Genomic DNA, 11,741 nt, shown 5'->3' on the forward strand with positions numbered 1-11,741 from the left:
TCAGAGGTCATCTTGTTTAGGTAGTCTCTACGGGTAGATATTAATGGATGAGGTGCTAGTGTCACGCTTGACGAGGGAGGCAGTAGCTGCTAAAGGAAACTTGGCCATCTAAGGTAACCCCTATCCCTTAGATGTTAAAGGAAACTTGGCCATGTACCTGTCCCTAAGGTACCTTAAAAAGGGTACCTTAGGATATTAGTTAATTCTCCATTAGTTTATATCCTAAGGTACCTTAAAAAAGGGTACCTTACGTTGCGTTGTAGTTCTTCTCATTGCTGCATAACTAGATGCCATGGGAGCTATGCAGCCCTCCCGTTGCGAGGGTGAGCCTTGTTGTTGTCTCTGTATCCACAGCACCCAACCCCAAAGTCCACAGATTTCAAGCATAAAGCTAGTGAGGAGTCGCTGTGGGTGTTTGGGTGTTGCAGGGTTTAAGACATGCTCGAGAACTCGACCAAGAGCTGCCCAAAGCAATCTTGGGACAGCTCAGACACCACATCGACAGTGGCGGGGATGGTGGCGGTGGTGGTGGTTGGGAGATGCGTAGCTTAGAGGATGTTCTCCCTACACTGTAACACGGTATGCTTCCCAAGCCTTCCATTGAGAACATTTTAGAAATTGTGCACAAGTGCAAAAAAGAAAGCAGCCGATCCACCTCTGCTTTCCTTTTGCATGCCTACATGCTCAGAAGTGGGATGTTGGTGCAGGCTGGAAGCATGTGCGACTCCAGGAGTGAGTGTTTCTGGAATTCTTTAATCAATGCTTACATCAATTGTGGTGATTCACGGCATGCTCTCACCCTGTACCAAAAAATGCAAGAGGATTCTCTACATCTGAGTGAGTTTACTTTTGTTGCCTTAATAAAGACTTGTGCTAAGCTTCAAGATGCAGAGACGGGCCGCTATTTACATGCTCAGACTGCCAGAAAGGGGTTGTTGGAAAGCAGCCTCTTAGTTGGCACTGCCTTGGTTGATATGTATGCCAAATGTGGCATGCTAGCAACAGCGCAAGAAGTATTTGACAAGCTTCCAATTCATGATGTAGTCTCTTGGAATGCACTGATTGCAGGATATGTGCAACATGAGCGTGGTGAGGAAGCACTGAAATGTTTTAAACAGATGCAATTCCAAGGTGTCTTTCCAGATGCTGTCACGATCTCTTGCAGCTTGAAAGCCTGTGGCATCATTGGAGCCACAGACAAGGGCAGAGAAATACACGTTGACATTGAAAGAAAAGGGTTGTTGGAAAGCAATCTTGTTGTTGGCAATGCATTGGTCGATATGTATGCCAAATGTGGTTCAATGGCAAAAGCACTGGAAGTATTTGACATGCTTCGAGTTCGTAGTGTAGTGTCATGGACTGCATTGATTGCAGGATATGCACAACACAAGCGTGGCGAGGAGGCACTCAACTGTTTTGAACAAATGCAACTCCAGGGTGTCCCTCCGAATGCTGTCACCTTTGCTTCCACCTTGAAAGCCTGTGGCAGCATTGGAGCAGTAGAAAAGGGCAGGAAAATACATGCTGAAATTGAAAGAAAAGGGTTGCTGGAAAGCAATCTTGTCGTTGGCACTGCTTTGGTTGATATGTATGCCAAATGCGGCATGCTAGCAAAAGCTCAGGAAGTGTTTGATAAGCTTCCCGTTCATAATGTGGTCTCATGGAATGCATTGATTGCAGGTTACACGCAACATGGACATGGCGAGGATGCACTGAGGTGTTTTGAACAGATGCTACTTGAGGGTGTCTCTCCAGATGCTAACACATTCACTTGCAGTTTGAAAGCGTGTGGGAGCATTCGAGCCCTAGACAAGGGCAGAAAAATTCATGCTGAGATTGCCAGAAAAGGTTTGTTGAAAACAAGCCTATGTGTTGGCAACGCATTGGTAGATATGTATGCCAAATGCGGTTTACTCGCAAAAGCTCAGGAAGTGTTTGACGTCCTTCCTGTTCAAAATGTAGTCACATGGACTGCACTGATTGCAGGATATGTACAACACGAGTGTGGCGAGGAAGCACTGAACTGTTTTGACCGGATGCAACTTGAGGGTGTCTCTCCGGATTCTGTCACATTTGCTTGCAGCTTGAAAGCCTGTGGCAGCATTGGAGCCACAGACAAGGGCAGAGAAATACATGGTGAAATTAAAAAACAAGGGTTGTTGGAAAGAAATCTTGTTGTTGGCACAGCCTTGATCGATATGTATGCCAAATGTGGCATGCTAGTAAATGCACAGGAAGTATTTGACAATCTTCTAGTTCGTAATGTGGTCTCATGGAATGCACTGATTGCAGGATATGCGCAACACGACTGTGGAGAGGAAGCACTGAACTGTTTTGAGCAGATGCAACTCCAGGGTATCTCTCCAAATGCTATCACGTTTGCTTGCAGCATGAAAGCCTGTGGCAGTATTGGAGCCATAGAGAAGGGCAGAGAAATACATGCTGACATCGAACAAAAAGGGTTGCTGAAAACAAACCAACTGCTTGGCAATGCAGTGATCGATATGTATGCCAAATGTGGAATGTTGGCAAAAGCACAGGAGTTGTTTGACAAGCTTCCAGTTCGTGATATAGTTTCATGGAATGCACTGATCACAGGATATGCCCAGCTGGGAGAAATTGCAAGTGTTCTCTGTATCTTTGACAGAATACGACGAGAAGGCACTAAGCCAAATTCAGTTACATTTCTTAGTATTCTTAATGCTTGCAGTCATGCAGGTCTGGTAGATAAGGGTCAGACATACTTTGAGGCCATGAGTAAAGACTATGGCATCACTCCAACTCTTGAACACCACTCTTGCATGGTTGATCTCCTTGGCCGTGCAGGCCAATTAGACAGGGTGGTAGCAATGATGAAGAAAACACCATTCCATCCCAATATTGTGATGTCGCTTACTATGTTGGGTGCTTGTCGAAAGTGGGGCAATATGGAGCTTGGAAGGCAGGCCTTTGAAGAGGCAGTGGAATTGGATGAAAAGGAAGATGCAGCCTATGTTTGTATGTATAACATCTATGCGGATGCTGGCATGTAGGAGAATGCAAAGAAGTAGCAGGCAATAAGTGTGAAGAAACAAGCATGGATGAATACAGGATGATGTTGATGGGATTTATGCATTTGTTTGTTTGGTTGGGGATGAAAAACATTCCCAAAGCAACACTATTTCTGCTACGGTAGAAGAGCTTTCCCTCAAAATGCAGGAGCAAGGATATGCCATATGTCATACCTTAATCAATGCGCCCAAGAGAACAACTAAGAGAAAAAGGTGTTATGTGGACATAGTGAGAAGTTGCTCTTCTGTGTCTTAATGAATGTGCCCAATAGAACGCCCTTACATTTTGTATAAAAGATATATTTCACTCTGGCACTTCTATCAGAGGAGCAAATCATCAAAGTCAAAGACGCTAGCTGCATTTATTACTTCAGGAAGTGATCAATGCAGTAGCCATGTGTTGCAATGTATAACCACATTTTAAATATGATACCTGAGGCAATAGGCATGGGGTTTAGAAATGTGAAATGGATATTACCTATATATATTTCTTATTCAAGTTACATACACACACATCAAGTTTAGATGGAAGAGGCTATAGAGAGAGATGGCCTCTACTATGTGCCCATTTTTGGTCTACACTCAAAATTGTACAATTTGAAGAGGATACAGAACTGATTTCAGCATTGACTTATTGAAGGAAATAAAATTGCTCATGAAAAATAGTCTCTTAAAACGCCTTCTAAAGTGACGTTTGGAATAAAAAAATCTCCATTAGCCACTAACTGTTACTCATAAACTTGATTACTCTATCCCTAGATTTGAGGACCACCTCCCTTGAAGTGAGCACCCACTTGGGTCTTTTCTCACCTTCTTCTAGGCCTGTAACATGACGACTAAGCGGAAGCGTGCTAAATGATGATTAATGCAAAGCAATAAAGATTAACGTTAATCACATGCTCATGACATAGAGAAGTAGAGAGAAGGAGAAGAGAGAGATTCTTTATGTAACTTACTCCTACTATATATTATTGAATGAATGAGTAATTACAATGATTGTCATAGATCCAATATAGATTTAGACTATGAATGCTATGAATGAACATATGCTTACTGTCCTCCATTGCGCGTCAATGGAAAACATTGATTTGGAGATGTACTAGGCTGATCCAAATTGTTAGTCTGCATGTTCTTGGTCTTGGCTTTGCAATCTCTGTCTTTGAATAATTATGAATGACCCATGACCTGTCATTATATATAGTAAAGTGATAGTAAGTCGTAATTAGGTTGGTTTTCACTTTTCAGGCCATAAAAAGTCATCAAAAATGTCATAAAATGTGTTCATATTGTGTCCACAATATGTCCCAACCATTGGTGCATGTCTTGGGCACCTATAGGGCCACCAAATTAGCTCCAAACTACCCATATACGACCTCTAACTTTGCTCTTAAGGCGGCTATAAGAAATAATCATGTCTACGTGGCACCGGATTAAGGTGTGCACGTGACATTCCCTTTTGCACATGATGCGCCTTTGCTCCATGATGTCAATTTGATTGCGGATTGGATCTCCCATAGGGTGTCTCCACCACTATCTTCTCGGGAATTGCGGCAATGGAAGTTGCCCCTTTGCCTTTGGAAGCTCTATTGGCATGGTAGACTCCATGAACACCTCAGAAACTGAAGTACTTATCTTCTCCTCCTCGTCAATGGATTCGGAGATGCTTGTGGAAACCTCACGAACTGTCACCTCCTCGATGGCTATGATGAACTCGGGAACTCGCATGGAATCTGGAATTGTTTTTGGATTGGTTGACCACAACCTACAGATCCGATACGGTTTCTAGTGCCTCTTTGGTATCCCTTTGTCCTTGGTCTTCTATTGTGGTACTCTTGTCCTCTTCCTTGGTCTTCACCACACTTGCTTCCACTGGAGTACTTTGACACGTCATGGCGAAAAGCTTCTTTATTTCTTTCCAATACTCTTCTTCACGTCTTTCGTTGTCTTTTCTTATTTGCCTTGATTCTTCTTTACCTTGTTCCCTTCTTTGCCTTGCTTCTTCTTCACGTTGTTCCCTTTGGTGATCTTGGTCTTTGTATGCTTGTTGGTAAAGCTTTTCCCTTTCCTGGGATTACCGTTCGAACATTACCGAACTAGCTTCACTTTGCCTTTTCATCAAAGTAAAAATATCCTCTATGGTTACCATGAAGAAACGCTTGCTGTCTTTTTGCTCTATGATCAATCCCAAAACCCTAAACCTAGGCTTCTACATGCATCCTAGACACCCTAGAACCATGCTAGATTGAAATCTAGGCTTTCTAGTACTATATTATACTGACAATGAGCAAAAAGCTCATGCAAAAAGGCTGATTTGATGTAAAAATGCAAACCTTAATTTGCCGATTTACATGCAAACCCTAGCATTGATGAAAAACTTTTCCTAGGAACAACCTAGACATGCTCTGATACCAATGTAACATGACTACTATGCGGAAGCGTGCTTAATGATGATTAACACAAAGAAATAAAAATTAACACTAATCACATGTTATGACATAGAGAAGTAGAGAACACTAATCACATGTTATGACATAGAGAAGTAGAGAGAAGGAGAAGAGAGAGACTCTTTACCTAACCGACTCCTACTATATATTACTAAATGAATGAGTAATTACAATGATTGTCATAGATCCAATGTAGAACTAGACTATGAATGTTATAAATGAACTTATGCTTATTATCCTCCACTATGCGTCAATGGAAAGCACTGATTTGGAGATGTACTTGACTGATCCAAACTGTTAGATTGCATGTCCTTGGTCTTGGCTCTGAAATCTCTGTCTTTGAATGATTATGAATGACCCATGACATGCCTTTATATAGTAAAGTGATAGCAAGCGATAATCAAGTCGGTTTTCACTTTTTAGGCCATAAAAAGTCATCAAAAATGTCATAAAATGTGTTCATATTGTGCCCGTAATATGTCCCACCCATTGGTACATGTCCTGGGCACCTCCAGGCACCTATAGGACCACCAAATTGGCTCCAAACTGCCCATACATGACCTCTAACTTTGCCCTTAAGAGCGGCTGTAAGGAATAATCATGTCTACGTGGCATTGGATTAAGGTGTGCATGTGACAAGGCCCTTTCTTTTGACCACCCTTTGGGTTGGACACTCCATGTACTCTTTCACATTTGGGTTTACTTTTGAGCCTTTGAACCTTAGTTCTAATGTAACTTTTACTTCATCAGAGAGTCACATAGCGGTTCCCCTTTGTATAAGTGAAGAGCTTACCTTAGTCTTGCTGAAGCATGTGTCATTGGGTCTTGCCTTAGAGCTACAAAATATAACTTCCCTACGTGGGTGCATTAGCTCGTCTATCACGTCTCCACTCCATTGTCATACTAGAATACTCTTTTTTCAATGGGGTTAAGGTAGAGCGCTCAATGCCTAGATGGAGGTAAAAAGTGATGGATGCTTGCTTGAATAGATTTACTTATAGGTTTCCCTCTCCATCAGCTTCTTCTTTCCCCACCTTTTATAAGAGAGAACCATCGCGAAGAGCCATCTAGCATGCATGAATCCAACAATATACAAGCAAGCAAGAAGAGGGAAGAAGAAGACCTCACAAGTAAACTTTTATGAGAGAATGATTCTTTCTTGCTTATTGTAAAAAATAACACATATACAAATGACTACTTTCCACACTAGGTTGGCCAAATATAAAAATGGTATGGTCTCTATTACTAGTCTTAAGCAACTATGTACAGAGAGTCGATAGACTTTTCCCTATTTGACATTAAGTACATGGTTAGGCCACTTTATATGTTCTAGCGGCGCTGGCTTACAAAAGATAAGTGTCACTTCACGTGGGTAAGATAGCATAATGCCTATAGTGAGCGAGCAAAACCATGTTAACCGACAGAGTGGTTAACATACCTCCCTGACTGTGTCCTCTCATCACCCAAGTTGATGGTGAAGCTACTGCTAGGGTGGAAAGTGTGGATGGTCAAGCATATACTATGAAGTTGATGATGTTAAGTGGTATAGTTTAGGGCCGTGTAGAGGTTTTTCAAGCCAGGCCTCCGTTGGTTGTGGACCCTTTAACATGAGGTGATTGGTAGAAGCAATCGTACCCTGTTGTAGAATGAGCGCTAGGACCACCATGAAATAGTTGGTATGGAGAGATGGTGGTTTGGATCTTCATGGTGGGGCATAGAGTAAGTCCCGATCTCACAACGCGATACTGTGGGATGAGGCTTCTTCGTGGAAAAAGTGTTGTTGGTGATGAAGTGGTGTTGAAGCAGAGTATACAAGCACGTAAGCTTCTTGGAGATATTTGCAAAGTCGAGGGTTCTCCAGGTGATGAGTCGTACCATGGGCTAGGCTTGCTCTCGCCATGGCCTCCCCATCCATAGATGAACTGCATTGCTGAGGCTAGTTGCAAGTGCATGTGTTTGTGCATGCTTTGAGATGTGAGAAGTGAAAAATTACGATGTCCATAGTGAAATACGCAAGTGACGTAATGGACAGAAGGTGTGCCTATGTATGTGCACTTCTCTAGCACACAAAGACTTCTCCAACTCAGTTGTTTTCTTTGACTCCCGTTGCTGCTTTCTTCAACATTTACTTGACATCCCTTTTCTTGGGGAGTCAAGACTATTACGTTGGTTGAGGCATGGCACTGGACTTTGTGCATGGTTGCACCCATAGTTGTAATGGAGCTGGGCGACCTCTGTGGCTCAAGGAATTTCGCAATGTCAAGCACTCTGGAAAGGTGCAATGTGGATCAAATGGGTGGTGTGGTCAAAGATGAGGTTTTTGTTGATTTGAGGAAGGTCAAGGTGATGGGTCATACCATCATGGGCTAGGCTTGTGCTCGCCACGGTCCCTCCATCCAGAGATGTACTTGGAGGGTTAGCGTTAGTTGTAGGTGGTGTCAGAACAATGCATGTGTGTCTATTACATGCAGAGCGCATGGATATATTTTAGGAGGCATGCATGGACATTGGACAAAAGATAGCCCCGTGTAGAAGCTTCTTTCAATGTAAACTCCAATACACTCATTTCTTCGACACTTTTCATTATGCTTTCTTCGATTCTTACACATGGTTTGACATAGGGAATTGGTTGATGTATAATGAGATTGGCCAGTGTGAACAAGGCTGGATTGTCCATGAGAATGGAAGAATTTAGGACACTCAATCTAGTAGGTACATTGGTAAAAAATCGTGAACTATGGGTAGCTTGCCAGACATGGCCAAATAGATCCATGTGTTTCTTTAAAAGAATAGTTGGTGGCTATTCTACCTACTTGTTTGAAGCATGGCCATGTCGGTGGGAAGAAGGGAAGGAGTGAAAAGATGCAAGGGAGAAGAGAGCTTGAGCTCTTGCAAAAGCACACACACACTCACACAAACCCTAGAAGAGAACACACAAGGTGAGAGGCTAAAAATTCTTCTTCTTCTTCACACAACAAAAGAGATCTACAAAGAAGATAAAGTGACTAACACACATAATAGAGTATATACAAGCGGTCCATAATGTGAACACGCTAAGAGGAGTGGGTAGGTGTAGACTAGTCGGTGTAGTCCAACTGCAGAATCTCTGGTAAAGATATGTTGTTGCCAGCTAGTATACCCGCCAGCAGTGATGTAAAGGTTGAACGGTCATGAAGGCACCTCATGAGTGTCAGCTCATGTTGATCTTAACATCTCAACACTCCCCCTCAAGCTCAACTCCAACTCATGAACTTCAAGAATATCTTGAAATTTGCGGAGCTTCTCAGCTCCTGAGGCCTTCGTGAAGATGTCAGCGACCTGATCCTATGTGCTGATGTAGGCCAAGTCGATGTCGTGCGCTGAGACTCTCTCCTTGATGAAGTGGTAATGTACCTCAATGTGTTTTGTTCGTGCATGGAAAAATGGGTTCTTGGCCAACTATATACTGCTAAGATTGTCACAATATATGACAACCTTGCTTTCCACATGCAACCCCAAATCAACAAAGTAGCTTGCGTAACCAAGCTACCTCACATGCTGCCACCGTAGCTCCTCTGTACTCTGCCTCTGTACCTCGACAAGGCAATTGTGAGCTGCTTCTTGATACTCCATGTCATAGCAACACTCCCCAATGTGACAACATAAATCCACTGGTAGATCTCTTGTCTGAGATGCTACCTACCCAATCTGCATCTGTGTACCCATATAGCTCCAATGGTACACCTGCTGCATAAAACAATGCATAATCAATAGTGGCCCTCAAATACCGAAGTGTGCATCGTACACTGTCAAGATGTGGTTTGCGCGGAACAACCTACATAAATTGGCTCTCTAAGCCAACAATGTAACTCAAATCTAGCCTGCTGATCATGAGATAGAGATCAAACTCCCCACAATCTTGTTGTACATAGTGGGATCCTCCAACACATAACCTGCATCCGCACACTAAACTTACCATTTTGATCTACTGGCACTAACATTGACTTACAATCAACGATTCCACACTTGGACAACATGTCCAATACATACTGTCTCTGTGAATACCCGCAAGTGTGCGAATAACCTCAATTCCCGCAAGTGAGCGAATACTCGCAAGTGTGCGAATAACCTCAATTCTCAAAAAGTAGCGTAGATCTCCCAAATCCTTCATCTTCTCAAACTTCCTTTTAAGAAGACTTTTCACATGCTTAATCTCATCCAAGCTGTCACCCCCAACAATAAGATCATCTACATATATGGTGATGATCACAATACCCTTATCACTCTTGCGCACATACAAAGAGTGATTTGCATCTACCATATGAAAACCAATAGTGATGATCACAATACCCTTATCACTCTTGTGCACATACAAAAAGTGATTTGCATCTACCATATGAAAACCAATAGTGACAAGATTCTCAGCAATCTTGTTATGCCATGCTCGTGGAGCTTGCTTCAGCCTTACGAAGCTTACATACATACTCTGGGTGACCTGTATCCTCAAAACCAGGTGGCTGATCCATATACACTTCTTCTTGCAAGTCGCCATGCAAGAACACATTTTTTACATCCATCTAATGTAAAAACCAGCCTTTAGCTGCAACCACCGCAATCACAACTCTCACAATTCTTTGCAACCAGGGCAAATGTCTCCTCATAATCAATCCCATGTTTCTACGCATATCCTTTGGCTACCAATCCTTATACCTACTTGTGGTACCATCACTGTTACGTTTCACCTTATACATTTGAGCTCATTTGAAGTCTAAGGCACCAGATCTGGACTCCCGTATACTCTATTTTTTGCACACAAAATAGTGGATTAATTTGCTAATCAGTGATTAATCAATACTAATCACTATATTTTGGTGCAATTGAGGGTTCAAATTAACCATTAGGTATCTGATACAGATCCCTATAGCTTCAGATTGCAAATCGGAGTTGGTTTGATACTCCAACCATCCTGTACAAATTGGTTACCCTTGATTTAGTGTAATTTCTGGTGATTTTATGCTGATAAATTTGTTGTAATCATCTATTAAACACCAGATTGAGTTGTAAAAGGGTAGACACTGCCCTTGAATCTTGAAATTGGATCAAGAGGTAAGACCCCCTTCACATCACCATGAGTTCAGCACAGGAAATAGCCAAATTTAATGGAGATTAGTTTTATACATGGCAGATAAAAACCATGTATTTGCTGATGAGGAAAAATCTGTGGGGATTAGTTGAAGGGAGAGATGAATGCCCAGAGAGAGGAAAAAATGAGTGGAAGAGCAGGAATGAAAAAGCATTGGGACTTATTGCACTCAGTTTAAATGATGAAATCATTCATCACATCACAGGGATACAATGGGCAAAAAGATGCATGGGATAAACTCAATAAATTATTTGGTACACAAGCAAAAAATTCAAAGATAAATCTGTTAATGCAATTCTACAAATTGGACAAGAAGGAAAGTGAACCTTTAATCACACACTTGAACAAATATAAAAGCATTAAGCAACAGGTGGCAGTCATTGGCAAAAAGGTCGAAGATGATGAGGCACTAGCAGTGCTTCTGAAGAGTGTGGACAAAGGTGATTATGAAAACATTGTAGCAACACTAAAGAATGTACCTGAATTGAAGCTACACGAGATAGAAGCAGCTCTACTAGAGCAAGAGAGTAGAGGCAAAGAGAAGAAAGGGCTCGACTCAACAGCAGGAGAGGAAAAAGCATTCTTCACCCGAGGAGGATTCTCTCGAGGACGAGGATGAGGAAGAGGCAGAGAAGGAGGAAGGACCTTCACTTGCCACAAATGTGGAAAGCCAGGACACATGGCCAGAGACTGCTACAGCAAACCCAGTGGAGAAGGAACGACATCGGCAAACTTCATGGAGGCTCCAAAGGAAGTGGAGTCGGATCATCTTTTCTGAGAGAGAGAGAGAGAGAGACCCCACAACCCAATGTAACCTGCCCCAATAAGGTAAAACCACCTCTGAGCCACCGATGATGTAGGCCATGTAGTAGATGTATGTGTGAGCACTTTAGTCAAGGTCGCGGGCACTTATAGTAGCCTTGGACACATAGAGAGAGAGAGTATCAAGGACTATGGAGTTTAGGGACTTGAGGCACTGGTCACGGGATATCAAGTAAGAGGGAAACTTGGTATAGGGTCCAGGTGGGCTAGGATTATTCACTTGAGGGGAGGTGTTGAAATATACAAGTGAATAGGGTGTGTGCGGGAACAAGCCCTTGGTTAGAGGCTGTAAAAGAGATTGAG

General features: G+C 42.5%; 1 protein-coding gene across 3 annotated transcripts; it reads left to right on the forward strand.

The window, feature by feature from the left end:
- Window positions 1-240: 240 nt before the first annotated feature.
- On the forward strand, window positions 241-3,713 carry LOC147626641 (pentatricopeptide repeat-containing protein At3g02330, mitochondrial-like). 3 transcript variants are annotated; one of them, XM_086816710.1, is made up of 3 exons: window positions 264-579; window positions 708-837; window positions 1,069-3,713. In XM_086816710.1, exons 1-3 carry the CDS (start codon window positions 556-558, stop codon window positions 3,030-3,032), a joined length of 2,118 nt encoding a protein of 705 aa, XP_086672836.1. In that variant the 5' UTR covers window positions 264-555; the 3' UTR covers window positions 3,033-3,713. The 3 variants fall into 3 exon arrangements, with proteins under 3 accessions (XP_086672835.1, XP_086672836.1, XP_086672838.1); XM_086816709.1 differs by having other exon boundaries at window positions 241-579; window positions 708-3,713; XM_086816712.1 differs by lacking the exon at window positions 708-837 and having other exon boundaries at window positions 427-579.
- The last annotated feature ends 8,028 nt before the right edge of the window (window positions 3,714-11,741 follow it).

This window comes from Cibotium barometz, chromosome 22 (genome assembly GCF_041138505.1).
Source record: "Cibotium barometz isolate CiBa-2024 chromosome 22, ASM4113850v1, whole genome shotgun sequence".
Lineage (NCBI taxonomy): Eukaryota > Viridiplantae > Streptophyta > Polypodiopsida > Cyatheales > Cibotiaceae > Cibotium > Cibotium barometz.

Excerpts from the sequence above, each read along its gene's own strand:
- LOC147626641 (XM_086816709.1), top strand. The coding sequence starts at position 556 with ATGTTCTCCCTACACTGTAACACG. Across the intron at positions 580-707 it reads TCTCCCTACACTGTAACACG|GCTGGAAGCATGTGCGACTC; the intron begins GTATGCTTCCCA and ends ATGTTGGTGCAG.